Source organism: Hipposideros armiger, unplaced genomic scaffold (assembly GCF_001890085.2).
Source record: "Hipposideros armiger isolate ML-2016 unplaced genomic scaffold, ASM189008v1 scaffold_104, whole genome shotgun sequence".
In the NCBI taxonomy this organism is placed as follows: Eukaryota; Metazoa; Chordata; class Mammalia; order Chiroptera; family Hipposideridae; genus Hipposideros; species Hipposideros armiger.
Genome location: NW_017731454.1, coordinates 4,033,744 through 4,051,255, shown reverse-complemented (window position 1 = coordinate 4,051,255; position 17,512 = coordinate 4,033,744). Strand labels below are relative to the sequence as shown.

The following is a 17,512-nucleotide window of genomic DNA, read 5'->3' as shown; positions in this document are numbered from 1 at the left end:
ACACTGTATCAAAATACTTTTCTGTTTTGGTAACTAAATTTTTGAGATTAAAAACAAACTAGTTCAAGCATTTCTAAATATAAAAATGTCAGGTTTATATTTATTAGAAACAAATAATATCAGTTCTGTTGAAGTAACCATATATACATACCAGGATAAATATCTGGAATTGTAGAAAAAGAAATAGTGAACAGCTTCGAATTTCTCAATATTTTAATGGCTTAAATAGGTTACTTTTTCAGTCATTTTTTTGTTAAAAATAAGCTTACTTAATTTTAAACTGAGGTCAATGTGTTTTTTTTAAAAGACAAAATACTTATTAAAAATTGGAGTTATTAGGCTTGCACCAGGTAAAGAATAACATTTACATTTGTCTAGATGTAACAATTTTTAAAACATACAAATTCAAGATATAGTAGGAAAATATGTAAAAAAAAACACACAGAAAAAACAAAAAAAAATTCCACACACAACAAGGAACTATATCTCAATACAAAATACAAATGTGCTTCTATTGATTATATGAATATCAAACTAAATATTCCAGTTTAAAAGTAGCTTCTATAAAATGTTAAAGTAGTGGGCATTGTTGGTTTTCCTGATATAATGAATAATTAAGAAATGGTTCCATCTTAATTAAACAGTAATATCAGTGATTCTTAGCAAAAATGTAGAATATACATAGAAAGATGGGCACTGTCCTGTATTCAAGTTTTCCAGTTTGATTTCCATGAAAATGTTTTCTACAATTTACAAAAATAACACACAGAAAAGTAAAGAAATGAGGTAAACATCTTAAAATTTTAAGAAATTACTTGAAACTTAATACTCAGATATCCTAATGCCCAGGTTCTAGAACAATGCTTAAGAAGGTCCTCTTGTAATGATGATATAAAACGTATCTGAATCACATAATGAAAAGCAGGTTTCTTGGTCTTCTGAGTAGGCAATGATGTTCTTCCCTGTTATTACAAAGCAATCATGACTAAGTTTTGCTAAGAATATTGCTTCCGTGTGAGTTTACAGGAGGCACCATGCAACAGTAAGAGCAGCTACGATGCCATTCAATATTGCCATACTATAGCCCATGTGGAAAGAATGTCCAGTAAGTTTCCTGGGGGAAAAACAAATGAAAAAGGAAAATGTAATTGGGTATAATAGAAACACCATCAGTTTTTATTGAAAATGCTTATAATCTAGAAACGTGTTACACATTAATACACAAGTTAAAAACGAATATTGGACAGTTGCAGGATCAGAAATAGGCCTTAAGTTCTCTGTCAAAACCTGTCCTGGTTATCAAACACAATTTTTCAATTTCATTATTTAGAGCCAAATGCCCAGTTTGCTTCCTATACTTCTTTCCTGTGCTTCCTATTCCTAGCCACTGTGTGTACCACAACCAAATTCTAAGGTATAAACCTTCTTACATTACAAGCATTTCTTTCATTAATTAGCATTGTATTTCCCTGCTCTCTTGTTCTCACTTAGAAATTAAAATCTATATTATTTCAAGTATTTGTCCTGTTTGTACTATTTTTAGGTTACAGGAAGGAACTCTATTTCTTTGAGCCTAAATACAGCACTTATCCATGTTTAAGTCACAAATCTGATTGTCTTTTATAGACATTTCAGTTCTCAACCTAATAAGTTATTTAATTAAAGTGGCTTTTGATGAGTCCTAAGTATCAGCAGACACATCTCGTTTTATGATTACTGTGAATACCGACTGTCTTATGTGCACAGATTTTTCCTGACATGTGTCCCCTCTATTTTGTAGCTATTTTACTTATTTTACTACATTTTCTTTCTTAACATTCTTCCCACTAACTGTATTGCAATAATACTCTTTGCTTATCCTAATACGGATCAGACATGCTAAAAGAAAAACATGCTAAAAAGAAAACTGGTGTCAGGGGCAGAACAAGCGTCTCCTCACTGGAGCAATTCAAATCGATGACACACAGGGAAGTGCACTGGCAGGAATAAGGGCCGAGAGTCCTTAGTAACAAAGGCCCTGGGCTGAGAGTGTCATCACGCCCACGTCCCTTCCTCCTTTCCTAAGGATAGGTCAAAGCCAGGGAGGTGCTTAGATCGGAACGAACATTTGAGGAGCTCCTCACTATAATGATTCCAGTCCCACAAGATCTGTGGCCGTGAGTAAAGATACACTCTTCAAAGAACAACCTCTTTGTGAATATCTAAGACTAGAGAAGACTTCAATGCTTTCTGATGGCTCCCTGTTCTGGTCCAAGGGAGTTAATATTTACCCTCTCCACTCAACCTTACCCACCTAGGGACTAGTTTAGGATGCTTCTCATGTGCCATTAAGAATTAATCTACCTAGCTATATTACTTAATACATGGTTAAAAAAAAAAAGAATGTACTAAACGCTTTGCCCCTTTAAAAAAGAAATTCTTCAAATACTGATTAGTGAACAGAAATCTAATCATAAAATTGAAGTATCAGCATTATCATTCATTACAAAAAAAAAACAAAAAACACTAATGACCTGAGAACATTTAAATTCATACTAACAAAATAAAATTAATCATGGAACAAAATTTCAGGAGTTAATTGTTCTTTTTTACTAGTTTTTAAGAGAGTCCTATAAAAACAGAAATACCTCTAAAATACAGTTTACTGAACTTTAGGAAATTGTAACTACAATGTTGGCATAATTGAATTTCACTAAGACGTATATCAAATATTCAGAGACCCCTACAAAAGAGGCAAAGCAAGGGATTTTAATGGCAATGAAGCAATGCTCCAGCTCAGTCGTTCTTAGTCTTCACCATCTCAAATGCACCATATTCCCACAAAGGGGAGAGCAGTTGTCACACATGTCCTGCTTAGGCAAAGGACTTAAAAACTCTGAGGAATCACGTGTTTTAAAGCTCCTTTTCAAAACACCATGATTTTCCTCTGGGGAAGATACAGACAACCCCTGGCAGGTTTTCTCTCCTATGGCTCTTGTGATCTCTGAAGTTCTGTTAAAAACGAAAAATTGAAGGTATCTTTGTTCCTCTTTGTCAAAACCCTTCCTTTATCTCTAGTGGAGATCATGTTTTGAATTGAAAAATGATGACTAAGTATGGTGCCTATTTTATTCAATCTTTATAAATACGTATGCATTTTACTTTTAAAATTAAAGTATATACAGTGAAGTGTTAATGCCTATCATCTATACAGATCAAGGAATCTTTATAATGGCCCAGCCTCATGTTCTCATCATCCAGATCAAACAGAACATTCCCAGCACTACAGAAAACTTTCTTCCTTTTGCCTGTCAATATCCACCTTCCTGCCTCCAAATCCTGAGATAACCACTATATTGTCATCTATCACAGTGACTGTTTTACCTGTTCTTGAAACTCTACCTACACGGCAGCATACAATGTACATTCTTCTGTGTCTGGATTCTGTCCCTCAGTATTGTCTGTGAGATTCATGTTGTATTAGCATTAGTGTATTCTTTTGTATTGCAGTTTCGTACTCCACTGCATAAAAATACCAAAATTCATCTATCCATTCTGCTATTTAGCATTTGGGTTGCTTCCAATTTGGGGATCCTATAAATAGAGATACTATGAACATGATACTATGTACATATCTTCGGCGGGTGGTAGGCATATGGCCTAATTTCTCGAGTATATCCTAGGAGTGGAACTGCTTGGGTTATAAGGTAGATGTACATTTGCTTTAAGAGAAAGCTTTAACTATTTTCCCAAAGTAGTTGACTACTTTACACTTCCACCAGCAATGTATGCGAGTTTCAGTGGCTCCACCTAATCACCAACATTTCATATTATCAATCTTTTTAATTTTAGTGCATCTGCAGAGTATGTTGTGGTTTTAATATTTTTCTGATGACTAATATACTCACTCGCCATTCAGATAACATCTTTTTTGAAATTCCTGTTCATCTTTTGCTCATTTTTTACTGGTTTAGAGTTCTTTACATATTCTATATACAAATCTTTTGTCAGAAATGTTTCATGAATATTTTGTTTCTTTTGATAAATATAACTTTTTAATTTAAATAAAGTCCATTTTATTTTTTTAATGGTTAGTACTATTTTGTGGCCTTTACAATAAATCTTTGACTACTCCAAGGTTATAAAGACATTCTATTATTTAGAGAAGCTTTATTGCTCTTCCTTTGACATTTAGGTCTGTAAGACATCTTAAATTAATTTTTGTATATAGTGTAAGGTAGAGGGGCCAAGGCTCATTTTATTCCTTATGGCTATCCAATTCTACAGGGCAATTTATTGAAAAAAAAACATCTTTTTCCCCATATTGAACTTCTATGATACCTTTGTCCTAAGTCACATAAACTGTATACGTGAGTCTGTTTTTGGACTTTCTATTCTATTCTTTGGTCTATTTTTCTATCCCTGATAAAAATGAACAAGTTATTGATACAGCATTAGCCAATTAAAAAATGTTTATGATAAAAGATCCCTAAAAATAATTAAAGAAAAACTACAAAATCTTAGAAATGCAACTAACAATAAATGTTCACTGCAAGACTCACGTGAAGATAACCAAAAAAAACTTTACTGAAGATCTAATGGAATTGAAAACAAAATTAAGACGGCAATACTCCCTAAACTGATCTAGAGGTTCAATGCAGTTCCTCAAAATTCCAACTGTCTTTTTTTTGCAGATATGGACAAGTTGATCCTAAAATTCATATGGAATTGCAAGGAAGTCCAAATAGGTAAAACAATCTTGAAATAAAAACCAAAAAAAAAAAAACCCAAAGTTGGAGGACGCACACTTTCCAATTTCAAAACTTAATACAAAGTTACAGTAATCAAACAGTGTGGTACTGGCATAAGGATAGACATATAAGACCAATGGAACAGAATTAAGAGTATGGAAATAAACCTATATACTTATAGTCAATTAAGTTTTGACAAGGGTACCAAGACAACTTAATAGGGAAAAAACAGTCTTTTCAACAAACAGTGCTGGGACAACTGGTCACACACAAAAAAAATGAACTGGTCCTCTACTTCACACAACATACAAATTTAACTCAGCATGGAGCAGACGTAAATGTAAGAATTAACACTATAAAGTTCTTAGAAAGAAGCATAGGTGTAAATTTTTATAAACAAAAATTAAGCAATGGTTTCTCAGATATAATACTAAAAGCAACTAAAGAAAAAAATATAAGTTGAGCTTCATCAAGTTAAAAACTTTAATGATTCAAAGGACATTATCAAGAAAGTGAAAAGACAACCCACAAAATGGAAGAAAATATTTGCAAATCACACACTATCTAGGATATAAATGAACTGTTTTAACTCAAAAGTAAGACAAATAATCAAACTTAAAAAGGGGCAAAGGATTTGAATAGACAGTTCTGCAAAGATATACAAATGCCCAATAAGCATATAAAAGTATGCTCAACACCATTAGTCATTATAGAAATGCAAATCAAAATCACAATGAAATAGCACTTCATACCCACTAAGATGGTTATAATACAAAAAACAGAAAAAGAAAACAAGTATTGGTGAGGGTGTGGAGTGGGAATATAAAATGGTGCAGCTACTGTAGGAAACAGTTTGGTGGTTCTTCAAAAAGTTAAACAGTTACCATATGATATAGCAATTCCATTCCAGGTATGTATCCAAGAGAATTGAAAATACATGTCTACACAAAAATGTATACCTTAATGTTCATAGCAGCTTTATTCATAATAGCCAAAAAGTGGAAACAAACCAAATGCTCATCAATTGATGACTAGGTAAACAAAATGTGATATATCCATACAATGGAATAAAATTCAGCCAGAAAAGAAGTACTAACAAATGCTACAACATGAATGAACCTTGAAAACCGCATGTATAAGGGAAAGAAGCCAGACTTAAAAGACCATAGTTTTGGGATCTGTATGGTTCCATTTATATGAAATGCCCAGAATAGGCAAACCCATAGATAGAAAAAGTAGACTAGGGGTTTCCTAGAACTGAATATTGTTCAATAAGAATAAAATATAATGGAAAAATATAGTTGCAAAGAAAGGCTCATTATACTAGAACTATTTCCATATCCTAAAAGACTAGTTATAAAGAAGGTACTATTTTGTTCTGGTTCTAGAGAATTCCTTTCCAATAAAGAATCTTACAAAAGAAGTGCTTATGTGGTTCCTGTTAGTGGTTACGAGTTTCAGCTTTGTAATTGGACATGGGTATGAGTGCCAGCTTTGCCACCTACAAGGAGTATGAAGCTAGAAAAATTGTTTGACCTCCAGGAGCCTCAATTTCCCAAAATGGAAATAAAAACAGAATTTACCCTTATAAAGTTGTTATGAGGATCAGGTGGCTATCACATTGCAAACAATCAATAAATGTTCGCCACTATATAGTAAAGAAGGAAAAACTTAGTTATGGGTTTTTAAATATTCTTTCAACTTTCTACTTCAATTCTTCCTTCCTTCTAAGCAAAACACCTAAACCTAGACCCATTCCAAATTCAAAACTAAGAAACAAACAATAACATTATTTTATAAAGAGATCCAGGAGGTGACTAAAAGAAAGAGATGAAGAATAACAGGTTTGTGTATGTATGTGCATGTTTCTGCTTGGTATTAACCTCTTTATCATACTTTTCCTATTAAATTCACTTGAGAACTTAGATTTCCACTATTCATATCCAGATTTTGTAGTCTGAATATGTAATTTCTAGCAATATATTTATATTGACATATTTAATAATAACTTGTAAAGTGAATGTATCATTAAAGAATTGTACCTTAATTACTTTCATTTTTCAGGAACGGAATACATTTACAATTTAAGATTCAAATGAATTCAATGATTCTGGCAATTACTTTTGAAACACAAATTAAAGCACTAAATAAAGCCACTGCCAAAAGTTTCAAACAAATTGCCTTTTTTTTTATTTGAGAGCGACTAACAAATTCAAATAGGCCTCTTTTTATGTTGCATGTTGTTTGTTTTTACTCTAGCAGTGGTTGACTCTGAACTGATTCTCTGTACTATATGCTACACTCCACTCATTTGAAATCATCATTTTTGTATTATATTAATTTTGATATTTACTTTCACTTGCATGTATTCCCACATTTCAGACACACTTTTATGATTGAATTCCTACAATTTAAAACAGTAACTTCACTGCCAACTGATTTTGCTCTAACAGAAAGCTTTCTATGCTTACCAGAATAAGAAGTTATATTAAGGTCTTGCATTAAGAATAAACTGACTGTCTCAGCAGGAGACAGGATGAGAGAGTTGGTACTAATCTATCCCCCCTTCACATATCTGAGCTGGTATTTATTTCTCATTCTTTCCGTAGCTAATAAATCTCCAATTCCTAAAGAATTTTAAGCTATGTGAGCTCTAGTAACTATCAGCTCTTAAAAATTTTAAATCACAGTTACTGTCCTAACTAATAAGTTTCTAAATCACTGAAAACTAAAAAATGCTATTAAAATATAAAGTCATTAGAAATATGACTGTGTAATGACTTCAAGATTTCATGATAAACCTGAGTTAAAGACTATCTAGATAAACATTTACTGTGATGTAAAAGGTGAGGGGAAAAGTGTAAATGTTGTATATACTTTATGTTGAACTATCATGTATCACTCTTAAAAATACATAGAAACTGATGGTTAACATTTTGAGCATTTGCATTTTTGAGCATTCCCACTGGCCCTGTAATTTAATGATTTGCATTATAAATAAAAATCAGTTAAATACCCACCATTTTAAGGGAGCAACTTTATTTATCAATCTACACAATAGTAAGCTATGTTATAATGGAATTCTAAATTTCAACATTAAGGATTTCCTCATTTTTAAAAATTACTCTGTTTTTCCTTAGCATTATATTTCCTAGCTATATACGCGTATACTGCCAACTTCTCTGGTCCTACTTCCTCTTCTGCAGCATAAAGATGGTCTACATGATCTCTTTAATCCCTTCTTGATCTCAATTCTGTAATTTATGCCTCCATATGTACCCTGAAGTCCTTTATCTAAATTTTACCAACTAGAAATTTTAATTGAGTCACAATCCTGTGCTTTGTCAGTGTTAACAGTAACTAATGGAACGACCTACAGGCACTGAAAGATCCTAAGGATGAGCAGTTCTTCAAAATGGACTTACATACAGGGTCAGACAATTAAGTTCACCAATTCATCCTAGAAAAAGTGCTACACACCTCTGCTGAATATCACTAGTTACTGTATTTCCCCATGTATAAGACGCTCCCATGTATAAGACGCACCTTAATTTTGGGGCCCGAAATTTTTTTTTATTGGGGAATTGGGGGGATGGAAACAGTGCTGGGGAATTGGGGGAAGGGAACAGACAAGTTGCTGTTGTTTTTGTTCTTCAGTCTAGTTGTGGAGGATGTTGCTTCACTGGCCCAAGTTGGCACCATCATTGCGCTCTTCCCGGGCGAAGCAGAGCAGTCGCAGGCTTCTGGACGGCCCCTCACTGCGGCTGCTTGGCCGCTCACGCTGGCTGCTGGCTACACACAGTAGCCCATGGCAACCCACTGCCACAGGGGCTGCAGCCTGCGCCGTCACCAGAGACTCACGGCAGCCCAGCTCCAGGCTGAGCTGTTGTTCAGCATCTTAGCTGTGGAGGGCAGTGTCACTGGCCCTCATATGTGGGATCCAAACCGGGGCCCTCTGGCATCCCAAGCCAATTCTTAACCATTGTGCCACTCGGCCGGCCCTCCGAAATTTTTTTAAAAATGTATTACATAAAGTTATTGAACTCAAGTTTTATTCATCATAAAATTCATACAACTCCTCATCACTTGCGGGAAATGCAAGTAAAAAATCTACAACCACTGTGTAAGACACACCCAGTTTTTAGACCCCAAATTTTTCAAAAAAGGGTGCATTTTATACATGGGAAATACGGTAATTGTCAGACCTCGTGCGCACGCATGCATTTTAAACATCTCTTATTTACTACAATTTTCTGAAAATCAGTCAGAGAGAAATAAGGGTGTATCTGGTTAGATGAAACTGCATATTAACCTAGTCTACTTTACCTATATATATATATATAGCTGTTTACTTGGTTGCAAAGTGAAGAATGTCAGATGTGTTAACTTTACCGACCAGTGTGTTGAGGTAGAAAAACATCTGAAGACATTTATCTGTGCTGGGCACTACCTTGGTTAGACAAAGTCCTTACTCACTAGGAAGTTTAAGAAAACAGTACAAAAGCTGCAAGAAAAATGGAATTCCCAAGCCTTTAAATTTCACTAGTCAGTTAAAAAGAGATTTTTTTTTTAAAAAGAAAGTAACACTGTGTTGTTTTGTTTCCAAATTTTTATTTTGTTAAGAACAAAGTTTGCAAACCACTATCATCTACTATCACCTCAAAAAAGGGCAAATTAATATAAAAAAATAGGGTAAAACCTCAAGATAAATAAGTTATCTAAGAAAAGATAACAGGCAACAATGCCAGGCCATGGTTAGATGTCTAGCTTGAAAAATCTCAATAAAGAAAAAAAAGAGGCAGGGGAGGGAAGCTCTGTGATCATGTCTGTTTTATCATCTGATTTATCTGCTTCTTTAACCAGTAAACTTATACTTATTTCCTATGAGGGTAGACAGCATTGTTTTTTATCCCATTTTAGAGGAAATTAAGACTCAGAGAGATGCTCACTGACTTGCTCAAACGCTCTTCTGCTGGCATATGAAGTAACCTGAATTCTGAGGCCACCCCTTCTGATTTATAAGCCCTTTCTATAGGATTGTCGGGAAAGTCATAACGTATTTTGTCTATGTTTTTCAAAGGTCATTTATTTATATAAAGAACAAAGATCAATCAATGATATGCTGCCCATTTTGTTCAATAACCTTTCGCCATCTTTCAGTGAGCTTCGTAACTCCTCGTTCATAGAAAGACCTGTCTTTATTTGCGAAAAACTGAACAAGGTGCTGATTTACAGCCTCATCTGAATTGAACGTTAATACCATGCAAGGAGTTTTGAAGAGAGCGCAACAAGTGGAAGTCTGACAGTGCAAGGTCAGGCGAGTATGGTGGGTGTGGCAACACATCCCATCCAAGCTCCAATAATTTTTGACAGGTGATCAAACTTGTGTGTGGTCTCACGTTGTCGCGACGGAACACAACTCCTTTACAATTAACAAGCTCTGGACGTTTCTGGTTGATGGATTCGTTCAAATTGTCCAACTGCCAACAGGACACATTCGAACTGATTGTTTGATTCCTTGGTAGGAACTCAAAAAACACGACACCTTTCAAATCCCACTACACTGAGAGCATAACCTTCCTCTGATGAATGCCTGCTTTCGATATCATCTGAGGCGAATCATCACGTCGGGACCAAGACTGTTTTCACACCACATTGTTGTAAACAATTCACTTCTCATCACCAGTTATCAGTCGTTTTCCTCACATTTAATGAGCATAATGCAGATGTTTATACGCACCGTCAAATAAACTTCTTTGAGTTCATGTGGAATCCAAATATAGAGCTTGCTTACGTATCCCAGCTTCTTGAAGTGGTCGTGGACGCTTGAATGATTGATGTTCAATGTTTCTGCAATCTCTCATGTCATGTAATGTGGGTTTGACTCGATCAATGCCTTTCTTTTGTTGTTATCAACCTCGGTGGGCCTCCCTGACTGAGGAGTGTCGTTGAGGTCAAAATCACCAGCATGGAATTTCGTGAACCATCGTTGGCACTGACATTCTTGTAGAGAGCATTGTCACTGTAAACTTTATGTAACTTTTCACAAGCTTGATGTGCATTCTTCACTTTATGGAAGTAAAACAGTAAAATATGGCAAAAATGCACATTTGGTCTACCATCTTCAACTTGTTAAATCTCCAAAACTCAACCAAATCACTCCATTTTTTTTAGAATGAAGCTAGAACTGTCAGCTGTCAAATGACATAGCAATAACATAGATGCGAATGACTCTAGTACTTCCAAAAATAAACTAGTGCCATCTGTTGCAAACATGCGTCATGACTTTTCCGACAACCCAATAATATACCAGACTGCCTCTTAATTTGACAGATTGAACACACGGAAAGGGTTCCAAGTACAAAACTGGCAGGTGTTATCTCTTAGGTATTTTTTATCAGTGTTGTTCTGTACATATGGACACCTGTGCTTTTTTAAGAAGCCCATACATAACATATTGTGAATTAGCATAAGCAAGTCATAGAAACAGGAGCAAAGCAAACACTCACTAGCTATATTACTTCATGAAAACGAGGAAATCAAGAATAGTTAATATGATTTCTTACAGTGTTTTGTTAACTATAAGCCTCCATTCAGAACAGTTAATGGAATACATTTTATAAGACATGCATATATTTTAACCCTTTATTTCAAGAAGCCACAGTGCAGTCAATAGTGACGGCACTGCAAGTGATGGCTTAAGTCCCTGGATAGTAAACTTTGTGATACTCAAATATCAAGGCCTAGTTCTTGATCTATCTCTCATCTGACATCTGTTTCATTAGCCCATGGAAATAAAGAATTTGATTCGACAAAAAAGGCAGCTCTCCAAAATTTGTATGAAAGAGTAGTAGAATCAATTTACTTAAAAAACTTCTAATTTAAATACTAATTCAGGCACTTTTCTTAATCTCCAAGACTTATATTACTGCTCAAGGTAAGTACTCTAACTCCTTTTCTATTATGATATTTCTATTCCATTTGCATTCTATCTTTTTAATTTTCAATAATTAAAGCCTCCAATGCCAAGAACTAGAAGTTAAGAGAAAACCCTTTACTAACACAGAAACACAAACCTAATGTTGAAAAGAAAAAGAATACAACAATGCCAATTCTAAATCCCAATTTTTCCAGAAAATTCCTGTTAAATATTCTCATCATTGCTTCCTTCATATAACACTAGTAATAACAACAAACACATTCACCAAAAAAAATGTAATGGAAATTTAAATATTTCAGCATCTGATTACATCCAGAACACTTTACATAGGAAATAACACATGCAAGAGAATATCAGATCACATGTGTCAACTTTTCGTCTCTAAAACAGTTACCAAAAAGCAATTCAAATGAAAACCAACTGTTCCCTTTTCTTTCTCACTTCTAATTTACTCTGCAGGTTTCAAATAGCATTGTAAGGCAATACAATTTTTTTTTTTAAAAAAACAAGGCTGTGTAGAAATAAATTTAATTTACATTAAAAGCTATCTTTTTGCTGTTTTGTTTTTTAAATTAAGTGTCTTGATATTTATCAAATACCATTTGTGGATGGAAGAAGAAAAAACAGAAAGGTGGGTAACTCAGAATGGTCCAGACTAAAAAGTCCAAAAGCATCAGGAAGGCAAGCAGATAGCCCCTCACTTGTATATTAACTACAAAATACTGTAGATTTCCAATCGAATTCTATAGACTGTATTATAAACAGGCTTTAGTGAAAAGAAGACACTACTCTTCTACCTTACCACATTTTTAGAAATCATGACATTAACACCAAATAATGGTAAAGTTTCCCTACATTTTGACCATGAACCTCACATCAAATAAGCCATAAATACAACCAATAATACATTTAAAGGCAGGTACCAAACTTCAAACTTTTAAGAGCATAAGTGAATTTATGCTCTTAGTTCTATAAAATGAAGATCCAACTATGCTTTCCTATCTGCTTCATTCTCGGAAATACACAGATGTGACTAATGGAGAGTCACCTGAAGTATAAATACTAACTGACTTAAAACTGAGGGTTGAGTTACAATACAAATAAATATAATATTTTTGCTTGATTTCTTTTAATTCAAAATGGCTACTTGAGAGATGATTTTGAAGGCTTAGGTCTCTTTTAAAAGCTATCTAGAGAAATTTAAAATGATGTCTATTTTTTCTTTTAAAAAATATTCCTACAGCAAACACATATTCAAAGTCTTTAAACTGAACACAGAACTGTGCTCAAAGTTGAGATAATTTTTTTTAAAATAATGTAGCCTATCCTCAAAAAGACTCATCTTCAGTTGTAAGATTCAAGGTGATAAGTCTCTTAGGACAGAAGTCAACAGAGGATCTATGAAATGAGACATTCTCCAAAATCTACAACACTGTGACTGCAAGACATGCTATTTCTACAGTATTTCTCAATAGGGAAAAAATGACTTAAAATCATTTTTACAACAAGTGATTCAATAAACCCAGGCTTTGGATTTAGATATCCAATTCAACAGAAATCTTATTTTTATATAATCTCTGACCAGCATAAGATTAAAATTGGAAATTTTCAGTAGCACTTAGATTTCCATAAAATTGTTAATGCCCATCCTTAATACTTTTAAATTTAAGCATTTTTTTTGTGTGTGTGTGTCCTTGGAAATAAGCCTCTGTGGGTATTTCCAGTGCAAAATAGTCCTATCCCTACGAAGTTAACGTCTTAGCTTGAAAGTTATAGGAATATATGTTGTCAAATTTGAACTTTAAATAATGAGTATTTTTTTCATGCCAGCAACAAGACTCTTGTAATTATCACAATTGCAATGAAGTAACACCCTTAATGTCTTTTAAAAATGTTGGCCCTTGACCTCTGACTACATAAAATATTATAAAGTGAACAAATTTAATGACTTCGTTCGCTATTTTTCATATCATTGTTACTAAATATTTTGACTCTTAATTACAAAATTAATGAGCTTTCTACACTGTGCTTTTTGCTACACCCATTGCTTACATTATCACTTTTCCACTAAATTTATTTCTAGCCTATAAAGTAACACTTCTACTCTAGGTGGGACCTATTATAATCATTGAATGTTTTTTGTTTTTTTTTAGCATGCTGAGTAACTATAAATGTGCAGCTACATCACTGCTCCACTAGATGGGGTTGTGCACAGGTAATGTGAAATGCGGAGAACACTGGTCAATGGGAGAAAAACAATGGAGAGAACAAAGACAATTGAGATGTTAAAACCAGATTTGGATTGGATTTGGCAAAACTGCCACATAGCAAAATCTCACAGTGAGTGCTTTCAACTGTCAATAAAATTATGCTGTTTCAATTAGTGAAATTCTTCCCGTTAATTTATTTCATAATACAGAGAAGGGTTAGCTAAAAAAAAAAAATGAAGCTTCAAGGCATATCTATCCATAGCTAACTTTCTCCCCAATCAGGACTTAAATAAAAGTTCTAGTATTGTCACCAGCCCAGCCTAGAAAGAATTCCAAGATTCTTTCAAGCTCTGGGTTCTCTTTGAATGCAGTATCTTTGCATGGGTAGGTCACATACTTTTAGATGCTATAACTATAATTAAAGATGCTGGAAACTATAATTAAAGCCGATGATAACAATGTGAAATAATGATTACATACACAACTGGTATATGTGCCAGCTTGGAAATCACTGACAAAACCCAATGAATGACAGGGAAAACTAATGAGAAGTGAAGTGGAGATGCTCATTAAAGGAGTGTACAAGGGCAGGGTAATGAATTATAAAGTAGTGAGAAGTGGGAAATACGTATATAGGTACTCCAAGAAATCTAATGTTACTGCCTCTGCCTCTTGTTCTTTAACACTGCAACAGACTTCCAAAAACAACTAAGAAAATAATTTAAAAGTATAAATGATCAAAATACACAGAGAAAATGACTGCTTCCTAATAAGGAAGTTTATATATGTAACATTGCTCTATACCTTTTAGTTCGGCAAAGTTTGCAAAGTCAGTCAGCTACCTTTCTTAAAAATATGCCTTTTAAAGTTCATTAAGTACCTGTCTGAAAATATACGTCGCAAAGTTCTTTAACTATCGTTTATTTTCTAAAGGTCTTGTGCTTATCTTATGTAACAGTGTAGTTTCTAAGCTATATCTGTTATGGACTCTGTCCCCCAACCCCCACCCCCCAATTCATATATCAAAACCTTACCTCCCAATGTGATGGCATTAGGGAGTGGGGTCTTTGGGAGGTGATTAGGATTAGATGAGGTCATGAGAGTGGAGCCCCATGAATGGAGTCCTTATAAGAGTCAAGAGTGCTTGCTTCCTCTCTGCTCTCTGCCTTGTGAGGATACAAAAAGGAGGAGGCCACCTGCAACCCAGAAGATGACCCTCACCAGAACCTGAGCAGCTGGTGCCCTCATCCGGACTTCTGGTTTCTGGAATTGTGAGAAACAAATTTCTGTTGTTTATAAGCCACCCCATCTGTGATACTTTGTTACAGCAGCCTGAACTAAGACAGTATGTAACAAATGTGGAAGCGGAACTGTAAAAAAAAAAAAATTAATGAAGAAAAGGGTTTTATTTCTAATCTCAACTCCTCTAATGAATTACTGACCCAAATTGTTGATTTCATTAAGTGTTTCATCTAATATTTTCTAAATATCAATAAAGGTTATTTTTTTTCTTCTGTTGAGGAGTATATATGTTTCTAGGGAAACATAACAAATTGATAGCCACAGTAAACAGTCTTCGCAATTTTATCCCCATTTCTACTAATTAGTTTGTTAATAAAAAAAAAGCCCGTGTTTAAATCTGCAAAGTAGAGCAGAAAGCTGCTTTTTAAACAAACTAATTAGACATGATTATTTTGCTGTCTTCATGTTTGTCATTGATGAAGCCAGAAATAGGGAATATTTTTAATAACAATCCTAATCTTAGAAAAAAAAATAAAAATAAAAGCCTCTTCATTTTATAATGTGCTAATTATCTTGTCTTTCTTTAGTTTCTAATTAGTTAAGCAGATTCCTATTTAATAGATTATCTTGGAATATAGCTACCATTAGATTTCCTTTAAAAAAAAGTTGATATATATGATGATTGGTCTTTAAAGTATATTTGAAACATTAAAAATTCAAAATACTGAATGGAAATATGTCCCAACATAATGTTAAATAAATTACAAGAAATAAAAATAAATAAGTGGAAAAAAAGAAAAAAATGAATTACAAAACAATATGTATACTGTGATCCCAATTTCAATTTTTAAAACGTGTAAAGAATGGAAAGATATACATCAAAATGTTGGCAGTCATTTTCTCTGTGAGTTTTTCCATTATTTTTCTGTTTGTTGAATTTTCAACAAAGAACTTGCAGTACTGTCATATAATATAATCAGGGAAAATATTTATATAACATTACTGTTTATTTTAGGTAATCAAAGAATACAAACTTGTTACAAAGATTTTTATAAAAGTGTGATGTTGCAAATCAATAAAATGTATCAATCTGATTTCTTAGAAAATAAAGCTTTATGATTTCAACGTTCTCAAAAGGTAGAGGAGTTTCCTTGGACAAGTACTCACTCTGCTGGTGACATAAAGAATATACCTATTCTGACATTTCTTAATTGCATTGTTTTTCACAGGCACTAGAGGGCAGGGTTTTCACTACAAAACTCAATTCCACCAATCATCACTACATTATATACCTTTTTTGGTCTGTGGTTTCTGTTACTATGTGATCAACTATCACTATATTTATTATATACCTTTTTTGGACTGTGCTTATATTAACACAATAATTTTAAATTACAGTTTGCATCCCATGAGATACTTAATAGCTGATTTACCATAATAAAATTAATTTACACCTACTTATACCAAAAGGAATTCAAATATATATGTACACATAATGTACATGTTTCAAAACTATTTTTAGGGCTGTATTAACAAATATGTAATCTAAGTTTCTGAGCTGAAACTGTCTCATATTAAAACTGAATGACTAATAAACACATTGAAAATTGAAGTCCACTGCTACTGGTTCTACTTCAATAAAAAATGGAAGGTAATTGCTAAGAAATTAGTTAAAGAGCATTTGAGATCTTGCTTTCTGGCATATGTTGTCAGTGTGGCTCAAATAAGCTCTTATAAAAAAAATTAGTGGGTTGGCTGAGTGGCTCAGTTGGTTAAGAGCTCGCTCAAGAGTGCGAGTTCTGAGCAACAGCGGTTCGAGTCCCAGCCTGAGCTGAGCTGCCCCTGAGCTGCCAACAGTTGGCAGGATGGCTCAGCTAAAAAAAAAAAAAAAATTAGTTAAATACTCGCAGAATTGTATATTTTTAAGAGGACACTGAAATGCTTTTCTCTAACTCCAAAAACTTGTAACATCAATGAGGCTTATAAATTCTGGTGGTGATGGAAGAGAAGTTGATAGGGAAAAAGACATTCCAGGAAGTAAGAACAGTAAGAACTATAATACTTTGGTAACATACGTATCTTTAACAGAATTTATTTTCTACTCTTCACCTCCCCTTCCACACATACACCTGTTTGTAAAATAACGTAGAGGTCTTAGATGCGTTTATTTGGAAATTTATATTTAAAACCTGAGCTTTCCTGGCAAAATAAGCTAGATTAGAAAACTGCCTACTGAAACTCTTTGAAACACAGAAAACAGAGACCACTATGAAATGCATATAATCTAGTTTAGATATATAATTTGGGTGCCATAAATGCTGGCTAATTATTACACAGTTTAAATGTGAGGAAAAGTCCAATCCAATTATAGTAATACCTTGGTTTGCAAG

At 33.8% G+C, this 17,512-nt stretch overlaps 1 protein-coding gene across 2 annotated transcripts in view; it reads right to left on the bottom strand.

Moving 5' to 3' along the window:
• Positions 1 to 249: 249 nt before the first annotated feature.
• The window catches only part of ARL6IP6 (ARF like GTPase 6 interacting protein 6), a 30,024-nt gene continuing 12,761 nt past the window's right edge, over positions 250 to 17,512 (bottom strand). The window contains exons 4-5 of one of the 2 annotated variants that reach the window (XR_002124500.1): positions 14,915 to 15,143; positions 1,027 to 1,114 (exon numbers count right to left, since the gene is read on the bottom strand). Coding sequence is in view for 1 of the 2 variants with exons in the window: in XM_019646500.1 (XP_019502045.1) it covers positions 1,021 to 1,114 (94 nt within the window). In the remaining variant the exon portion in view is untranslated. Of the gene's footprint in view, positions 1,115 to 14,914; positions 15,144 to 17,512 lie in introns of both variants that reach the window. The other variant, XM_019646500.1, reaches the window with a different exon arrangement.